Source organism: Antechinus flavipes, chromosome 1 (genome assembly GCF_016432865.1).
Source record: "Antechinus flavipes isolate AdamAnt ecotype Samford, QLD, Australia chromosome 1, AdamAnt_v2, whole genome shotgun sequence".
Taxonomy (NCBI): domain Eukaryota; kingdom Metazoa; phylum Chordata; class Mammalia; order Dasyuromorphia; family Dasyuridae; genus Antechinus; species Antechinus flavipes.
In genome coordinates this window covers 305,953,270-305,974,362 of record NC_067398.1, presented here as the reverse complement: position 1 = coordinate 305,974,362, position 21,093 = coordinate 305,953,270, and the positions used below count along the sequence as shown (strand labels likewise).

General features: G+C 35.4%; 1 protein-coding gene across 32 annotated transcripts in view; it reads left to right on the top strand.

Moving 5' to 3' along the window:
• RBFOX1 (RNA binding fox-1 homolog 1) overlaps positions 1-21,093 on the top strand; it is a 1,699,751-nt gene that overhangs the window by 1,275,867 nt on the left and 402,791 nt on the right. Inside the window, exon 1 of one of the 32 annotated variants that reach the window (XM_051964020.1) lies at positions 18,777-19,656. The exons of 29 other annotated variants lie outside the window; for them this stretch is intronic. Coding sequence is in view for 1 of the 3 variants with exons in the window: in XM_051963758.1 (XP_051819718.1) it covers positions 20,334-20,477 (144 nt within the window). In the remaining 2 variants the exon portion in view is untranslated. Of the gene's footprint in view, positions 1-18,776; positions 19,657-19,807; positions 20,478-21,093 lie in introns of those variants that run through there. 2 more of the 32 variants (XM_051964005.1, XM_051963758.1) reach the window with 2 other exon arrangements.

Sequence of the window (21,093 nt, the reverse complement as noted above, 5' to 3'; positions counted from 1 at the left end):
GTTTATGATAAATTTCTAACTTGTCAGATTTGAAGGGATTTCCCAAGCATTTAAAAATAATAAAATCCATAACATATATTTCTACCATGTTGCCATCTTGGGGAGGGCATGGGGAAAGTGGGGAGGGAATTGGAACACAAGGTTTTGCAAGGGCTAATACTGAAGAATTGTCCATGCGTGTTTTTTGAAAACTAAAAAGATTTAATAAAGGAAAAAAAAAAGGTGGGAAGGGGAAAAAATAATAAAATCCTGAAATATGCATTAATATTCTCAAGATTAAAGTGACCAAATGAATTATGCAGTAGGGTGAAGTTTATCTTATTCCCTGACTAAATTTATTTTATAAAAACAGATTTGGCCCAGGTTGGATAGTGAAGATAGTTAAGGTCTGATTGTTTGTGTTCTTATTTTTTTTTGTACTAAGAAAATGATGTTATCTCTCTTGGAAATCCATTAAAAACATTTAAATAATAATGATGAATGGATGAGAACATTTTTTTTTTGTTTACTCCTGTCATGAACATGACAGATTTTTGGAGACTATCATTTAGAGATACGAAAAAAGTGGAAGACCAAAGACTGAGCTTGTGATCCCTATGGGAATATTCACACCCAGGTCTGGGCTTTCTGTTTAGGATTGCTGATTCCTTGTATATGAGGTAGAAAGAAGATAGGGTGGGGGAAGGAGGGGAGAAGAGAGACAGAAAGAGACAAACAGACAGACAGAAAGAGACAAACAGACAGACAGAAACGAGACAGACAGACAGACAGAGAGAGAGAGAGAGAGAAAGGACAGGAAGAAGGAGAGGGAGATTAAATATAAGATAGCTTTGGAAGGGAAGGTTCTATGAAGTAGACTAAAACACAAACATAACCTCCCAAAAGATGACCTAATGAAAAATGAAACATGAAAAAGTAAAATTATGTCAACATTACATTCTTACCAAAAAGGTAGATAAAAATTCTACTAGAATTGGCTAAATTATCTTGTACTAGGTTCTACAAATCTCTCCCTCCCTCCCTCTTGCCCTGTTTTTCTCTGTCTCTGCCTCTCTATCTCTGTCTCTATCTCCCCCTTCTGCCCTCCCTCTTTCTCCATTTATGCATATATGTATGTATATAAGTATGTTTGTGCATATATATGTATATACATATAGACACATACATATATATCTTATTTTCTCCCATTAGAATGTCAACTCCATGTGAGTATGGATTGTTTAATTCTTCCTACTCTTATTTATATCTACAGTACCTAGCACAGTGCACTTAATAAATGATTGTTGATTGATTAATTGTACTGTATAAATGGAAAATTCTCCTGGTTTGTTTAGCAGTGGAACAAGAAAGCCTGAGTCCTAGTTATGGTATATAAATGTTATGGAATATTGTCGTTCTATAAGAAATGATCAATAGGATGATTTCAGAGAGTCCTGAAGAGACATGAAGTGATTGTTAAATGAAATGAATAGAACCAATAGAACGTTGTACACAGCAACAACAAGATGATACAATGATCAATTCTGATGGATGTGGCTTTTTTTTCAATAGCGAGTTGATTTAGGCCAGTTCCAATGGTCTTGTGATAGAGAGAGCCATCTGCACCCAGGGATAGGACTGTGGGGACTGAGCGTGAATCACAATATAGTATTTTCACTCATTTGCTCGCTTTTTGTTTTCTTTCTCATTTTTTTTTCCTTTTTGGTCTGATTTTTCTTGTGTAGCATGATAATTGTGGAATTATGTATAGAAGAATTGCACATGTTTAACATATATTGGATTACTTGCCATCTAAGGAAGGAGATGGGGGGAAGAGAGGGAGAAAAAAATTGTAACACAAGATTTTGCAAGGATGAATGTCGACAATTATCTATGCATATGTTTTGAAAATAAAAGGCTTTATTTAAAAAAAAAAAAAGAACAATGCTTAAAAAAAAAAAAAAAAAAAAAAAAAAAGAAAGCCTGTGTCCAGATTTGCCAGAAGAGTGAAGAGCTGACAAACCTATTGTTATGAAACAACACACCCTACTCAGATCAAAAGTAGTTCTCCCTTGGGGAATGGGGGTGAGGGGATGGGTAGGTGCTACTAAGAATTCTTTCTGAAAGAGGAAATATCCATAGAGAAAAGGTAAGCTCAGGATAGTGGTACAGACTTGAACTCCTTCTTTTGGAACCAGGCCACACTCTGCTTCACAGCAGGGAACCAGAAAGATAGCAGTTGTTCAGTGGCCTATGAGAAATCAGGTTCCTGACAGGCAAGATGAGCAGTGTTTCTAGGTATTGTTAGGGACTTTGTTAGCTTGAGCTACTAATGACATGAGTAAATGAGTGTGACTGCCCTCAGTGACTTGCTGTAAACAATATCTATCCAGTTCAATGGAAGGCTTTCTTTTCTTTTTTCCTAGCTGGCTACCCATGAATTATGATGTTTTTGTTTTGAATTGCATTATTCAATGATTCTTCTGCTCTAGGTCCTAATCAGCAAATATTTGGGAATTACTGCCATCTGCAGATAGATAAAAAGTTCCCATTTTTTGACCCTATCAGTCATTGGGATAAATCACATGAAAAGTTAGGTGTTTTTAAAAAAATCAATTAATCAGTCAAGAAGTATTTATTAGGCATTTACTTTGTGCCAGGCACTATGCAAACTGCTGAAGACAGATTAAAGGAAAAAAAGTTAAATAATTTCTTCCCTCAGTGAATTTACATTTTGTCAAGGGGTTCTGTATGTCAGTCAGTGAGTCAATAAACATTTATTAAACACCTCCTATATGCTGGGTGCTCTGTTAGACACACATATGTGTAGAATATATAGAAATATATGTGTACAGAATAAATACAAAAAATTATTTTGTTAAATGAAAGAAAGGGAAACTGGTATTAGACAGGATCAGAAAAAACTTCATGGAGAAGTTGGTACTTGAGTTGTAGAAGAAAGGGGCTTCTTTGATGTACAATTGAGAATAGAGTTTATTCCAGAAATTGGGGAAGGAATGTTTAGTGCAAAAACATAAAGATGGAAGATAAGAGTACTATGTATAAGGAACAGAGAAAAGATCAGTTTGTTTGAACCACAACATTTGAAAAGTGGAAAAATGTATAATGGAAAGGGAAAGAATGGAAATATAGGTTGAGGTCAGGTTGTGAAAAGTTTGAAAAGCCAACCAAAGATTTAACATTTTATTCTAGAGACAATAGGGAACCAGTGAAACTTATTGATTATGGGAGTGACATGATCAGATGTGTTTTTTAAGAAAAATCCCTTCCATCTTTTGGAGAACTTGAATTGGAATAGGGAGAGCGATCTACAGCAGGAAATAAAATAGAAGTCTATTGCAATGATGCATAAGAGAGGATGGATTTCATCACTTTTTAGATGGATTTATGATCCTGGAAATGTGCAAAATGGGTAATGAAGTAAAAGGTGAGGTAGTAAAGACAAGGGACAACTTATGGACAGCCATTATGCTCCATTAGTGTATATGCAATATGGAAAGAATGTGAAGAAGTCTCCAGCAAGACAAATGTAACTTCTGTGGTAAATTTATGAAAGGATTTAACTACAATATCCATGGAAGGATGAATATCTTTGGAGTGCCCATATCAGCAAGATCACTGAACAAGGAAGTATAACTTCTCAAATTTTTTTATACTAGAGAGCATGACAATATTATTGAGAGGATTCTTTTTTAGGCACAGGTCAGACTAGATTTTTTTCCACCTTTGATATTTTGTGATTCTTCATCAGAAAGCAATCTGTAAGGTAATTAAGACAGGTGTATATCATTATCTCATTTTAAAGTTTGTGAAACAAAATCAAAAGTATTAAATATTTTGACTATGTGTACACTTTAAAAGCCAACTCTTGATTCTACATGGGTCTTTCTCATCATGGTTCCACTGTTTATTAACTATATGATCCTGATAAATCACTTAATCACTCTATTTCCTTTCTGTAAAATGAGACTTGTACGATCTCTCATACTGGGTTTTGGAATGAAGATTTGTATACCATAAATCATTCTGTAAGTGTAAACTTATACCCTTAATTATAGAAAATTCATAGAGAATATTTTCTTGATACCACTCACCCACACTGAACTCCTATGCCAATAATAACACAGAAAGCAAAAGATATGAAGTTATTGGCTGAGCATAAATGGGTCCCATCTCTAGACACTAAAGTAACTAGACAGCAGGGATACTGCCTTAAGCTGCATCTTGATCCTTTCAGGAAAACAAAACAAAACAAAACAAAACTCTGGACTAAGTGCTCTTGTTTCTGCTGCAGCGGGTCTAGTGAGGTTTGCTGTGTAACTCTAGATCCATCTTTCATATTTTGACTTAAGGTAGTTTTTGCAGAAATATAGAATATGCTTTCAGAGAGACTGCAAAGAACTTAACTCATCCTTAGAATGCCAATTCCCATGATTAGTGTGACTTGGAGATGATTTCTTTAACCCTATGCCCATCTCTATTCAAAGAGATTGCGTATGTGGGAAGTCTTCATGTATTTTTCTTAAGTAAGGGATTGGTTAAGAGTTTGCTTTTTTCTTCCTGGTATGCCCCCCAAAGCTGCTGTCTCATCATTCCCATTTCCATAATTGTATCATTTTGAAGCAAATCCACAAGCCAAGTTGCTTAGTTGTATTCCTCCAAAAGTGAAAAGAGATTGGACTTAGCTTCTTAAAATGACTTCTCATCCCACCATAGTACTCTTCTCACTTGGTTAAGGCTACAACTTCAAATCAATTTACTTGTATCCTTAAAGAGGACTCCTTATATCTTTCCAGACTTCAGATACTTTGGTACCTTTTTCTTAAACATGAATCTGTTAAATCATACAGAAACCTGAAATCCTTCATTATTACCCGAGGTTTGACTTTTTTTCCTTTCTTTTTAAAATATCCTTTCTTTAGTACAGAGAATGAATTTTTTCTTCATTCCTATGCTATTGTTAAATGCAAAGACTATGAATGTTACAGAATTCTCTTGAAATTTGTACTTAAGTGGTCCTGAAAAGGTTAACCTTGTCATGGTATCTCTGTGGACTTAGAGTATGAAATATTGGAGAAGCCAATGGAAGTAACATGGCACTTAATAGAAAGAGAAAATTAGTAATTCTTATTTGCCTGAGGTAAGTGCAGGCCTTCAAAATGTCTTGATCTTTATACAAAGAGCTAGTAAAGAAAACAGTCTCAATAAAAACCTTAAAATAGGGTTAGGGTTAGGTGTTTTCATGACAAGAAAATACTACTGAAATTATGAGCTGTTATCTTAGAACTTGAGAAATAAGGAAGAACCTATTTGTGATTATAATTAGTCTTCTGCACAAGTGGAACTGTTTAAGAACCATAAGTATGTTGATCCCCTGTTTATAGAATCCTCGTAAAAATATCCTTGGATTGCTAGGATGATGAAAAGCTGAAAATCAAATGTTGGTGGAGAGAATCCTAGGCATGATTTGTAGCTGTCTCGCTTTATTAGCCAGTGGCAGAACCCAGGCCTTGGACAATAAGAATAGAATAACAATCATTGAAATGTATATAAGTGTTTTAATATTTTCAGAGTGCTTTGTGTATGTAAGGAAGTGGGAAATCTGGTTCTACTATAATATATTAAATGCACATTTAAACACAAAAATGCATATTAATGTGTGGGTAGAACCAATATGAATATTTGTAGAAATGTATAGAAATATGCATGCATATATATGAAAATCTTTATATATAACTAGATATGTAGATATAGATATATGTATATATGTTTACATATTATATCCATGCATACATCTATATCTATATCCTCTTATGTGAGCCTCAAAACCACTTTATTAGGTGTTGCTACAGTTATTATACATTATTAACAGATAGAAAAACTTAGGCAAAAAGAGATGAAGCAACCTGATATACATACATACATATATATATCAATTCTGATTTTATATATTTTTATTTATATATATCTATATATAATCAGAATTTGAGAATGCAAAAAAAAGGTAGAAAGTTCCTCTATCCTCAAGAAGTTTTACAATCTAATGGAGAGGGGCACAAATGGGAAACAACTATATATGAGCAAGGCTCACACATAAACACATATGGGTATAGATAGATAGAGATAGATAGAGATATATAACAAATTGAAGCTATATAAGAGGAAAGGTATTAACATTAAAGGGGATTTAGAAGGGTATTGTGCAGAAGGAAGTATTTTCGTTGAGATTTGAAGGAAATCAGAGGTGGAAGAGCTTTCCAAGCATGAGGAATAGCAAGGGAAAATTTACTAAGCTGAAGGATGGAATGTTTTGTCTGAGGAACAGCAAAGACTCTTGAATCACTGCATCATAAAGTATAGAGAAGGAAATAAGGTATGTGAAAACTGGAAAAGTCAAAAGGGGTCAGGATATGAAAGTCTTTAAAAGTCAAATGTAGTATTTTTAATTTGATCCTGGAGGAAATAGGGAACCACTGAAATTTATTGTATAAGGACTGACATAGACTTGAACTTTAGGAAAATTATAGCTGAGTGCAGGATTGACTGGATTGAAGAGAAACTCTTCTTTTAAAGGATGGAATTTTAAGCACTTAAAAGTAGAGACTGAGCTTGCTTAAAGGGTCAGATAAGGTACTGGGTAGTACTATAAGGTAGGAGATGTTTTGTTAATGATGTGCTGTAGTCCTCAGCCAAATGGGACAGGAAATGTAGTGCTGTACTCTTTATGGGACAATTTCTATAAAACAGAAAATATCAGACCAAAAGAGTGGGAGACAGAAGGTCTGTGGAAGAACTGAGAGATATATGAAGAAGTGTCAGTGCCCCAGAGATTGGTGTTTTCACTAAAGAAGTCATAAAATATTAAAGCTCTAAGAGACAACCTAAAAGAACACCTCGAACAAATGTCAGTGTCAGCGACTGCTCTCTCCATTACAGACCCTCCTTTGAGACATAAGTGAAACAGCTAGGAAGTAAGAGAAAGGAGGAAGGGCATGGTGGCTGGAATACCAGTTGCTTACTTTCTTATCTAGAACAATGGAAGAAGCTAAAAGGGGCCCAACACCAAGGGGGATAATGATGTGCTCTCCATAACAAGTGCTGCTGCTGACGACTTGCCTTCAGAAGAACGAATAAGTTTTCTAATGATAATAATAATGTTAGTCAGTTATAGTATGTCAATAAAAAAAGCTCGTACCCATGGCTGAGTCTTGCAGATTTGTTTATAGACATGGAGACATTTAGGATAGTTTTTTGGGATCAAGTCATTGCCACCATAAATTATAGAAGGTTATCTTTAAGGAGCCAGGATGTATTGATTGAGGCAGACTATGTAATGAAACAGTAGAAACTATGCAAGATATCACTGCAGGTTGCAAAATGGAGCATCTCCCAGACACCTAGAAAGACACATCAGATATTTTGAATTAAACTCCAGAAGCTTGCTATCTTTAAAAAAGTAACAGATACCAAATCTCTTCATTGTAAGCACATATTCATGAATACTCTTGAGAATTTGACAGATAAATCTAATGTACCTTGAAGCATCAATGCAGATTAAAAAGAAAAAAACAAACCCCAAAATCCTACACAGTCCCTACCAGATGTAGTATTGATCGTCCCACAAAAAAATGAAAAATAATAATTTTAGTAGATGTGGCCATCATAATGTACTCATAATTAACAGAATTAATAGAATAAAAATCATTCAAAATATAGAGACCAGGTGAATAAATTAAAACCATAAAGGATAGTGTAAATGCTATCCCCATCATCCTGTCTGCTACTAGAATTGTCCTTAATATGATGCTTTGAGTAGTCTAAATATAATGAGCTTACAACTCAATAATATTATTCACTTTCAAAAAGCAGCCATTTTACACACTTGCAAGACAGATCTCAGAAAATTAAATATAGAAACATCATAGCAGGAGAGCAACCTGCCCTAAGCTTGCTTTTATCTGAATCTTATCAGAAAAGATAAAGATTAAGTAAAAGCAATAAAAATTTTAGCTCACATGTATTATAACATTTCAAAACAGCCAAATATAATGACACACATGTGTGTAATCCTTATAATTGGGCTTGACTGAAACTAGTGGATTTCTTGAGTTTGGGAGTTTGGAGATATAGTGAGCTAAGCTGGTTGTGTGTTCTCACTGATCTTCACTAATGTGGAGTCCTAAGGAGTGAGCTAGATATGAGGAGGAGTGAATTGGATCAAGTCAAAACTGGGACAGAACAAAACTCATTAGTAATAGAAGCAAGTTCTTGAGAGGCTAGTGGACTTCCTGTGTAGATGAGATAGGCAAACCTAGTTAAGAAAAATTACAGAAATCTTTACATATGTCATTACAGTTGAATTATCCTAAGAACAGCTTTATATGGTAGATGCTATTATACCAGTTTTGAAGAATAGGAAACTGAGGCTTATAAAAGTTAGATCTTGCTCAGAGACATAGCAGTAATAAGTAACTGAAGCATGATTTTGACAAGAAAGGAAGAGTTATAGAGAGGAGATTGGTATTTATTTCTTCACCCTCTCACTATTATGGTCAATATTACTGAGGTCATTGTTAATATTAAAGTCTGGACCATGTAAATAAATTAAACTAAATTAATTGGCCCTTAGAAGATACATCCCATAACTTTAGTTTTAATGTAAAACATTAGTTTTATATTTTAGTTCAATGATCCACTAAGGCAGTGATTCTCAAACTTTCTGCTCTCAAGACCTATTTGCCTTTTTAAAAAATCATCAACTTCAAAGAATATTTTTATGGGGGAAGAGGATATATCTCTTGATATTTACAATATTAAAAATTTTTAAAAATAAATTGTGAAATATTTACTTACAATAATAAATTCATGATGACATACCAATAGTATTTTAAAAACAATAACTATATTTTCCAAACAAATACAAGAAAGTTGACATTATTTTACTTAGTTATGGCAATTTTTTAAATGTCTGGATTAAGACATTTGGTTTCTTTTATTGGTCTTGTTGTCTTTTGGTAGGAGGAAGGGAAAAAAATCTGGAACTAAAAATCTGGTAAAAAATAAATGTTGAAAACTAGCTTTATATGTAATTGGAAAAAAATACTATTTACTAAAAAATAGATATTTGGTTTCCATATATGCTTCTGCATTTAATCCATTATGAAATGTTGTTTTAGTGGAAGTTTAGGGAGAAAATTAAGCTTCATCAAATATGAGAAAAGGGAGAATTATTTACTAGGCAAATAACACCTTAATGTTTTAAAGAAAATAGTTTTCACCTCATAGAACCCTCTATGAGAGTCATGGAGATCCCAAAGTAACCTCAGACAACAGTTTGAGAGTCAATGAACTATGTCATAGGAAGGGCTAGGGGGAAAGAGTTGATAAATTAAGGTGAGTAAGTATAAAGAAAAACACGGTAGAAAATGAGACCAATGAATAAATGCTATATGACAGCACAATAGATAGAGCACTGGACCTGAATTCTAATTATGTGACTCTGAGTAAGTTATTTAACCACTACCTCAGGTTCCTCATCTGTAAAATGAAGATAATAATTATAACTACTTTCCAGGGTTGTTGTGAAGATCAACTAAGATAAAATTTATAAAGCACTTTGCAAACCCTAAAAATGCTACATAAATGCTAGTTATCATATCATCACATTATAGTTATTAACATTTTTACAGCCCAGTTTAGTTAAAGAAAGGTTCCTTTCTATATGCCCAGGGCAAATGTTATAAAAGATTAACGTTTTACTTGGTTCCAATTATCAATTGCATTTATGTGTTTTAAATCTGCACTTGATCTTTGGGAAAGAAAATAAAAAGAAAGGAGGACATCAAATAGGAAGAGACAAAAAGACAAATAAGTATTTTATAAGTAATTGGTGAATGGAGGCAGCATGGTATATAAAGAAAACTAAATAGTTTTCTAGTCTTCATTCTATTACTATACGATGCTGGGCAAGTCCAATTTTCTTAGCTACAAAGAGGTTTGACTTCTTTGAGTCTGTCAGATTGATCAGTCAATCAGTCAATCAACAAGCATTTATTAAACCCTTACAGGCATGGTTCTGGGCACTAGAAATATGAAAACAAAAATAAACAGAATATTTTCTTTGAAGGTAAGGATTGTTTCCCTCTTGTAAGGGACATTAACATTCATGAATATATGAAGGTATATAACAAAAAAGATAGAAAATAATGTTTCTTTTAAATTGCGGGCAGGCACTAGCATCTGGGGAGAGATTGTCAGGAAAGACTTCATGGAGATAATTAGAACTATTTGAGCCAACTCTTAAAAACAAAACAAAACAAAAATCTAGAGATTCAGACGTTAGAAGAAAGTGAGTACATTCCAGATATAGGAAATAGCCACTTGCAAAAGTGTAGATCCAGCAGGGATAGCATGAGGAACAAAAAGGATGGAAAGGTAGAATTGACCTAGGTTGTGAAGGGCTTTAAATATCAAAAGAAGATTTTTGTAATTTGTTGGTAACTGCTGGAATTGAGTAGAGGAATGATATGGACAGAATTGCTCTTTAGAAATAGTTGCTTAGGAAGCATAAAAATGGAGAAAAAATGGAAAATTATGAAAGTGCAAATAATATGAACTTATAAAGTTCCAGGTCCTCCTATTTCCCATTTACCATCAAAATTGCAAGAATTCAGGCCAAAAAGTAGAAATAAAGCAAGTGGATGAGGAGGAGAGGCTTCCAAAGTAGACAGAAACACCCACTGGTTCATTAGAAGAAATCACCACTTTGCTGCTTTTATCTCTGCCTCCCACCTTCACTTTCACACCTTCTTACATTCTGTCCTGTATTCTCAAAGCTGAAACCCACCCCCTGAGTGCCAACTATCTTTTTCCCATCACATCATTCTTTGGAATTCACTGTTTCGTGAAACCTCCTAATTGCATTCCTTAATATGATAACCTAAATATCAGTTTGCAGAAGAGTATTTACTTTCATATGTTACCAGATGAGATTCTTATCTCAGGCTTTTTTCTGCATAGTTTCAGTAAAAAAAAAATCAAATTAATATCTACTGTGTTCTAGTTGCTACCACAGAGTAGATGCATGAAAGGGGGAATATTGTGTCAGCCTGGAAAGAGCACTGATTTAAGTGTCAGAGGTCCAGGATTCAATTCCTACAAGAATAGCTTGTTACTAGCCCTTTGACATTGGAGACACACTTAAACTTATCCTTGGGTCTCCATTTCCTTATCCATAGAATAGGGAGATAAGAAGAGATCTGATGGATTCTAAGAAATATTTGAGATTCATCAATAGCAAATAAAAGATGATTTCTAAGAAATATTCCAGATTTGACAGTAGTAAATAAAAGACAGTGTTCCTTAAAAATTCTAACTGAAGGTGTACCACTTAAAAAGAAAGATATGTACAACTATCAAATTTCCCATTGCTTTATTACTTGAAGTATTTGAGTAGAGGAAGGGAAACAGTGGGAGAAGGTGCCACATCAATGAAAATTTAAAGGAAAAAAATCAAAGTAGGTTTTAAGTCTTAGTGTAAGCTTATGGAAGGAAGGAACAGTGATATCTTCCTTCTTTGTATCCCTATTTCCATAATGACTTACACAGTGGAATTCCTTAAAAAATATTTTCCATTTAATATTATTGTTCTGTAAGGAATGATCAGCAGGATGAATACAGAGAGGACTGGCGAGACTTACATGAACTGGTGTTAAGTGAAATGAGCAGAATCAGGAGATCATTATATACCTTAACCATGATACTATTTGAGGATGTATTCTGATGGAAGTGGATCTCTTCGATAAAGAGAGCTAATCCAGTTTCAATTGATCAAGGATGGACAGAAGCAGCCACACCCAAAGAAAGAACACTGGGAAATGAATATAAACGGCTTGCATGTTTGTTTTTCTTCCCGGGTTATTTATACCTTCTGAATCCAATTCTCCCTGTGCAACATGAAAACTGTTCGGTTCTGCACATATATATTGTATCTAGGATATACTGTAACCTATTCAACATGTAAAGGACTGCTTGCCATCTGGGGGAGGGGGTGGAGGGAGGGAGGGTAAAAATCAGAACAGAAATGAGTGCAAGGGATAATGTTGTTAAAAAAATTACTCTGGAAAAAATATTTTCCATTTAATTAAATATTAATATAACATAGTTACAACTAATAGAGCAGGCAACAGTGTACACTGTACTTTCATATTCATTATCTCATTTGATAACTCCTAACACTCGGAGGATGTAGATGAAGAAATTGAGACACGGGTAAGTTAACAGAATTTACCCAACATCATACATATATCAATGCTAGAGTAAAGAGTTGAATCCAGGTATTTTTATTATCAGATCCAGTATTCTTTCCAGTAAGTTAAAATGAAAGGATGCTTCAGAAGGGAGAAACCTACTAAAATATTTCTAGCATAATAAATTATGTCGAGTTGGAAGCAGAGAGGGGTTTTTGTTTTTTAGAGGAAAAGGAGAGGGAAAAACTCCTATTTAGGTCCAAATCAGTCCTTTAATGGTATAAAACACAGACTCCTTTAAGATTTGTCTGGTGTGGAAATTAATTAATATGTGTGGGAGGGGCTATATTTGGCTCATTACTAGGATAAAGGAAATTGTTTAATTCTTGGAGTGGGATTAAGGTATGAGAGCCAGCATTTATATAATACTTTAAGGTTTACAAAGCATCGTATGACCATCTCAGTTGATCCTCACAACAACCTTGAAAAGTAGACATTGGTGTCATCATTTTACAGATGAGAAAATTGAGGCAAACAGAGGTTAAATCACATAGGTCATTAAGTGTCTGTGGTCAAACTTGAACACAATTCTTCCAGATTCAGTCCAGCATTTATTCACTATGCCATCTAACTAAACTAAGAAAATTACATATTTTGAGAGAATGTGGTTGATAACCTAAGACTGGTTATTTCTTCAAAAAAATTTGCTGACAATTTTATGGGTAAGGGAGAAGCTAGAGCTTATCCTAAAACCTATAGGGAACAATATACCAGAAAGTTACAAAATAAAATCAGGGTACAGGGGCTCTGTCTTTGTATGGCTGAAGAATTCCAGGTAGATATGTTAGGACCAAAGTCATTTTGCAACCCACATTAAAAAGAGTTTGTGGGTTGATCCATGTGGATGAGATATTGGTGACTTTTTACGTGACTGGGAATTTAAATTGTCAGCTGTCAGAGTAAGTTCATTAGGCAAAGGCACCTATATGCTTTTTCCTGACATGTTGATTTTTCAAAATCATACCTCATTCTTTGCCTTATATTCCTGTCTATTGATCAGAAGCCTGGCATCCATAACAGTAATTCTCTTTTGCTACTGACATGCATATGTACATTGGGAATTGCTGGGATAGTATAAAAGAGCAGGAGATAATGATAAGGACATTGGTTTAAAGCCACGCTGTAGTCTTTGCTTCCTTTTTTTCTATTTATTTATTTAGATTTTTTTTTTTTTGGACTAGGTGAAAGGGGAAATTCTTTGCTTCAATTGTTACCTAGCTTTAATCACTGAATGGGTGCAACTTTAGTCAAACTGAGACCTGGTGAAGATTAAAAAAGCCAAGGTCTCCCATTGCATCCAGGACCATCTCTAGTCGTCCTGACATATATCTGGCCACTGGACCCAAATGACTCTGAAGGGGAAAGTAAGGCAGGTGACTTCCCTCACTTAAATCCATGTCATATCATGGCATGCCATAGTATCATTTCCCTGATATCATGATCCTCTTCCAGAATGAAGGGCAAATAACAACAAAAGAACACACAGTGAATCTAAAAATAGAAGGTGTCTGTGTGTGTGTGTGTGTGTGTATACATAAATATACATATAGTGTGTATATGTATGTATATATGGTTACCTGATCATTTATTTGTAAACCTATCTTTGTTTCTATATTTTTGTGTATCTTCCTTGTAGCTGCCTGGTTTATTAACGTTAAATATGTGAGACAGATAGATATATATATATTTACTACGCAAATGCAAACACACACACACTCACAAAACATAGTTTCTGAATTCTAGTTTTATATCTCTAAATTATCTTTTAGACTTTTCAAGATGGGTGTCCCACAGACATCTTAAACTCAACATGTCCAAAAAATAACTCATTATCTTTTCCCCAAAACTCAAATCTCTTTAAAATTTCCCTATCCCTGTAGACTACCACCATCCTTCTGCAACCTCAGCATTATCCTGGACTCTTCACTGTCACTGAACTCACATCTCCAGTCACATGTTAAATTCTATCATTTCTCCTTCCAAAGCATTTCAAGAAGTCATTCTCTTCCTTCTACTTGTATGACTATCACCTTACTTCAGGCCTGTGTCACTTCCAACATGGATTCTTAATGTACAGCTATGACCATGCTGCTACCCATTTTCAATAATTTGAATGCCTCTCTATTGCCTTTAGGATAAAAAATATGAACTTCTTTGTTTGGCATTTAAAGCTCTTTACACCCTAACCTTAATTTTCCTTTTCAATTTCTTTATAGATTGCTCTCTTCCCCACATTCTGTCATTCTGCCAAAGTGCCCTTCTTGCAGATCTTCACACATGACTTTCTATTTCCTGTTTTTATGTTGTTTCACTGGCTGTCTCTCATGTTTGAAATGTATTCCCTCCTCACCTCCATGCCTTGCAATCCTATTTCCTTCACAGCTCAATTCATGCACCGATGTCTGCATGAAGCCTTTCTTGATCTAGCTGCTAGTGCCTTCTTTTACCAAACAATCTTTTATTTATTCATGTTTTTTATTTATTTTGCATATCCTTAGATATACATGCATACATAGATGTATATGTGTGTATATAGATATAAACAGGGATAGAGATGATAGAGATAGAGATAATCTGCCTTAATAGAATTTAGATGGGGGCAGTAAAGTGGTATAGTGGATAGAGCTCTGGTCCTGGAACCCTCATTCAAATTTGGCCTCAGACCCCTGACACTTACTACTTTCAGACTCCAGGCAAGTCACTAACTCTATTTCCTCACAAAATAAAACAAAATAAAATAGAATATTAAATGCTTGCATTTAATCAAGGCAGAGGCTTGATTCATTTATGTCTGTATCTTTATAACATAGAAGAGTACCTAACCCCTATTAGGCATTTAATAAATACTTACTTATGGCTTTTTTTTATTACATTCTATTGACTGCATTTACCTATAAAACTAACTAACAAATGGTGGTTGGATTTCTAGGTTAGGTAGCTAGAATGATAAAAAAAAAAAAAAACCTTCAACTTAAAATAAAATACTATGATTTTCAATTGTATTATTTTCTACCATTTTCCTGATAACTGATTTTTTAAACCACACAGTTAAATAAGTTTTTTTGTAAGCAGGTCTAGCCTGGGAACCTAGCCACTGCTTATAAAATGGGTTCTGTATGAGGAAAATTTATTCAGGCTTCATCACTCCTGATACATGAATAAATTTGTGTATTGTGATCTTCTTCATAAATTGAAGATATATTTGTAATATGGCTTTTATATAGATGACCCTGTATTTTTTTAAATGTATATAGTATACTCTTAAGCTTGGGAAAAGGAAAGAGTTGGGTAACTGTTCCCACAAAAAAATGTCCATGTAATGGCTGGCTTGAGATTTGTCATTAGATGTAAAGCAATTGTAGCTGAATGGTGGAAATAGGTTCTGCCTGAGAGGCATCTACTTATTAAGAGAGAGGAATGCCATGTTCATCTTAGCTCTGCGGAACATCTCAGAGTACTGATTTAGTTACACAGGTGGGAGTCCCTGAATGCCCTGATGCCTTGCCAAAGGATCAGCATCAGGGAAATGGAGATTTTTGTAAGATATTGGCAAAGGGCCCCACCAGGTGCCCCTCTCTGATTGCAGAGAGAGAAAGCACTTCCCTCCATGCTCAAACTGAAATCTGTGAGACTTTTGAATAAAAGTTCATAGAGTTCTGGAGCTGCAAAGAGTCGCAAGAGATTATCTGGCCTCCTCCCTTTAGGCAGAACCTATAGCAAAAGTGTACAAGGCAGTGGGTGTCTGTCTTATTTTTAAATATTTTTTGGGATGCATCTGTGATTTCTTTGGGTTGGGCAACTGAATGGGAAACTTCTTCTACCAATAAAAACTGACACCAGTTTTGCAGCAATGTTAGAGATTTGTCTGGGAGCACCGAAAGTATGTGTCCAAGAGGAGACTTGAATACAGACCTTCTTAATTCTTTGTTAGCTTATTCTGTGTCTGATTAAATTAAATATAAGGGATAGCTATTTCACCACCTTCCTAAATTGCATATCCCAGAAAGCTCTATCATTTTAGCAAAAAAAAAGTATTACCTCAGTCACATTGAAACAGTGATTCAAGAAATTGGGAGTCTCAGAACTGGAAGAGGTCTCAAACACTATCCAAGTCCAATTAGAGTCACTGCTACATATTCTTGAGTCAGTGACACTGGCCTTCTTTTGCTTTTTTTCTATACATTTTATGTCTTGACCATGACTTATATTCTCTCCTTATTTCCACCTCCAGGCATTCCTGGCTTCCTTCAAATCTACATTAAAGCCACTTTTTTACCCAATCATCCTTAATCTCAGTGCTTTTCCTCTACCCCCAATTTATCCTGTTTATATCCAGTTTGTACATAGTTAATTTTTGCATGATACCTGCCCTGTTAGATGGAGCTCCTTCAGAGCAGGAATCACCTCTGCTATGCTTGTATGTCTGACACATATTAAGTACGTAAAACATGTTAGTTGACTAGATGATCTTGTTTGCTTCAAGATGTGCATTTGGTAATGAATGAAAACATCCTGTTTCTTTTAAAATTCAACTTATTTAGCAATGTTATTTAATAATATGGAGCTTTGACAGAGAATACTATTTTTTTCCCTTTAAATACCTACTGGTGTTTAAAGATTGGGATGATGTAGTTCTACCTAAGTTTTATTTATTTGTGGAATTGTTCTTCAGTTCCATTTTCTGTCTTGCTTCTGCTTCCTGTTGTGTATAGATTGCAATGCAGCTAAAACTATTGTCACTGAACTGAAGGCAGTTTGGTGCTTGAATGTATAAACCAAACTAGGAGCCAGGGAACTTTCTGAGGATAACAATATTCCCTCTCCTCCCTGTCACTGGACTAAAAGGTCTGACTAGAAGTGAAAGATCTGGCTGTCTATAATCCCACCCTTCCTCCTGAAATGGGTTTCAGTTATTAAAGATCTTCTTAAGCTAGAAAAGTTCTGTAAACGAATAAAGAGTAGGATAGCTATGCTGCCTCTTTTGCTTTGGGACTGTTTAATGCATTTTTTTCCTGATTTACAGATATACACAAATGAGAATGAAGCCTTTCCTATTTGTTCTCATGCTTTTGGTGTTCACTATAGTACAGGTGCATGTGTATGTCTGTGTCTGTGTGTGTGTGTGTGTGTCTGCATGCCTATTTGTGCCCATACTTAAGCATGCTTGATTGCCCACAGAGAGCTGCTTGGCAAGCATATCTGTTCCAGCAGAGATACGTTTTAGAGTCAAGACACTGAATCATGTTGGATATAATTTTGTAGGCCTGGATTCTATTGTTCATTTCCATGAATTTTGAATATATCTATCTCTAAGACTCTGAAATGGATGGTCAGAACTATTTTAGGTGGTCCTTTCCAGAACTTATTTTTTGAAAATGATTACCAGGTGTTTGAGAAAAAGCTGGACTAATAGCATTGTGTTGATGCAGAATAAATGGGTTATTGGTTCCTTACATAATATATTTGTTTTTCATTAGAACATTCTGGCATGGTCTTATTAAAGTATCATGTATTATTTATTATTTCTTATGAAAAGGAAAAGTCTGTGTCTTAGGGCATCCACAAATGGTAGACTTAAGAGTTGGAGGGGGTGGTAAGGAAGCTTGCTTACTCCTATCAGAACAGGAGATTAGTTGGGGCAAAGAAAAACAATAGGAGGGGGAAAAGATTGAGAAGAGGCACAAATTTGACCGTTTTTCTTATTATTTTAATATAATTTTTTCTTACTGTTTTCTTTTTTTAGTTAAAAATGCTTTCTAAAACAGAGTTGGTTCAAAAGCTCAGGGTTGTTTCAACATAGTGCAAAATTTCTTTAAGCAAAAAAAAAAAAAGTATTGTGTGTAGTCATAACTTTATATATGTGTATTTAGGTATTCAAATCCTAGAACATTACCTCCATTTCCCATAATTATGCCAATCTGCTAATCTTCCTTCCCTCTTTCCCTCCATACCCCAGGCCTTATTTTAAATTAATCCATATTATTGTTTCTGTAATCAATTGACAGGCTGTTCAAACCAAATCTCTGTCGAACTGCAGCTTTGCAAGGTGAAAAATAAGAGCAAATGATAAGATTGGGGTGGGGAAATGCCATGATTATGACTTGGAAGCTGTAAATAGCTTTTAAAAAATCAGAGCTGTGGAATGATTAATTTTCTTTGATTCAGAAAGGATTTTGATTTGCCTGAAATTGAGTTCTGCTTTGTTGAGCTGACTGCTCTGTTAAGTAGCAGTTATTTTTGTAAGAAAGTCTGTGATATCACATTAGTGACACCAGCCTTTCCTTCCTTAGGAATTAATTATGCCTTGCCCTAAGTGTTACTTTTTGATATGAATGTGTCTCTGAAAGTTGGATGCCCTGTTTTGCTGCATTAGGCTTTGATGAAGCTTTGGGGGAGGTTCCTTTCTAGAAACAACAACATCATTAAACTTCTGCTCTGAGATTTAACCTTTCTTTCAGAAAAAAATAATAATTCAATCATTTTGTCAAAATCCATTAAAATATACTAGTGTCTTTGGTCATATTTTTTACTACTGTCAAGAAGAATGAGCTTTTCTAAGGGACCTCAAGGACAAGTTAGAGTATTAGTTTTTTGATTTGCAGGTCACATCCTATTTTATTGCATAAAGAGTAACTAAATCTACTAATGAATAATTATTACTCCATAAAATAAAGGGGGGAAGTCTGCAAGAGCAGAATACTAATTGAAATAATGAGGTATTACAATTAAAGGAGGGGAATCAACAGCAAACCCCCTGAAATGACCGATATGATTTGTCCAAGTAAACTGAGAGGGTAATCTCTTATTACAGACTTTATTTCTTAGCATGTACATTTATAATTTTTGATAAAATAGGATTCAGAGCGATTTTAAATTTCTTGCTTTTATCATTGCTATAATTCATAACATTTTAGTGATTTTACATGCGTTCTGAATACATAGACAGTGAATGACATGGAGATGTAAAGCTAAAGCTGTTAAAAATGTCTTGTTGTTTATCGCTGCTACTGTTCAGTGCTGGGATCCTACTGCCTGCCTGAGCTCTAGTCCTCTCTGCTCTACTCTGCACTCTGGTTCTTAGAAGGGGAAATTCCATTTTATTTGTCAGGTGTGGTTCCAAAAGGGGAAAAAAAAATCATAACAGACATCCAGTCCCAGCTGGGCAATAGCATTAATTGCCCAAATCTCCTGAATGCCTGTGATACAGCACTCTGGCTTGCTCCCCCACCTTCCCTGGGGATTTTAAAAATGCACTATTTGAATTTTGGTGAGTGGTAAAGACCCTGCCCTAGGACCCATTTGACAAATGAGAAGCCGAGCAGCATCAGCACCAGTCGACTGAGCCTCAGTGAGTCAATCTCTCTCTCTCTTCTCTCTCTCTCTTCTCTCTCTCTCTCTCTCTCTCTCTCTCTCTCTCTCTCTCTCTCTCTCTCTCTCTCTCTCCTCTCTCTCTCTCTCTCTCTCTCTCTCCCTCTCTCCCTCTCTCCTCTCTTCCTCTCTCTCTTTCCTCCCTCTCTCTTCCCTTCTCTTTTCCTTTCTCCCCCTCTTTCTCTCCCTTTCTCTTTTTTCTCTCTCTCCCTCCCTTTCCTCCCCCTTCTCTCTTTCTCTCCCTCTCTTCCTTAGTCAGCAGCTACTGTGGTGTGAGACAAGCCGGCTCTCACTGTCATTGAGGAAGTTCTATTTGTTCATCAATAGGCTGCAGGCTGCTGTTGTGTCTTCCTTCCCCCCCCTCCCCCCTTAAAGTAGGGTGGGTGGGAGGGTCAGGTTGAGGATTATTTCCAGTTAAAAAAAAAAAAAAGGAAAAAGGAAACCAAAAAGGCAAAACAAAATATAGTTTTAAAAAAAATCTATCAAGTGGCCTTAGCTTAAGACAAATGAACGTAAGGCTCTAGAAACTAAAAAAAAAAAAAAAAGTAAAGGGGGGGAGGGGGAGAGAGAGATACTGTTTTTTACTTAGATAATCAGCAAAATTAAAAAAAAAAATCCACCCAAACTGTACCGACAAGACAGGAGAAACGTGCTTGCATGCAAGCCTCTTCACTTGTTCTACGTAGACTTCAGAGAAGCACCATGCAGCATCCCCTCACGGGTGCAACCTGCGTAGCTCTCCCCAATGTGGGCATGTGTCCCCAGCTCTCCTGTGCCTTGACTTTTATGTACTTACAGCAGGTAAGTCGCGTTTCTTTTCTCAGCACCTTGCCTTGTTCCTGCATGGACATCATACCTATGCCCCAGACCGGGGAAGATTCTATGCTTTTAGAGCCCATCTCTCGTAGAATGAGGGTATATAAACGAACTGCTTGGTGTTTGTGATGTTCGCTTTTGCATTGGGGGAGTAGGGGGGGAACGGGACAAAGAAGAGGTCTGTGTGTTGGGGATAGAAGGGGAGGAATCTTTTTCGTAAAATATCTCCTTGCATCAGAAATCCCTTTTATTTCAAGAAATCTTCACCCAAAGCTGTTTGCACATATGCTTAATACTTTGATTGTCTTACTCATAGATACAGTACCAGAGTTCCAGCCATAAAAATGGTGTGCTTTCTTCACTTGCAAGCATAAATTGCACTTCTAATGTAAATGTGCCCAGTGGCAATTTCATTCTAAGACCCCTTTGAAGCCAGGAATTTTAAGTCTTTGTTGAGGCGCTCTGCTGACTACAATTTCAATCAGACTGATTTTAATTAGGAAAAAAAAATGTTTTTAAGTTTGCTTGTGTTTCCAAACTGGCAGACTGCACGCCGAGGATCACAGTATTTGAATTATAGACCTATGTCAGCCTAGAAATT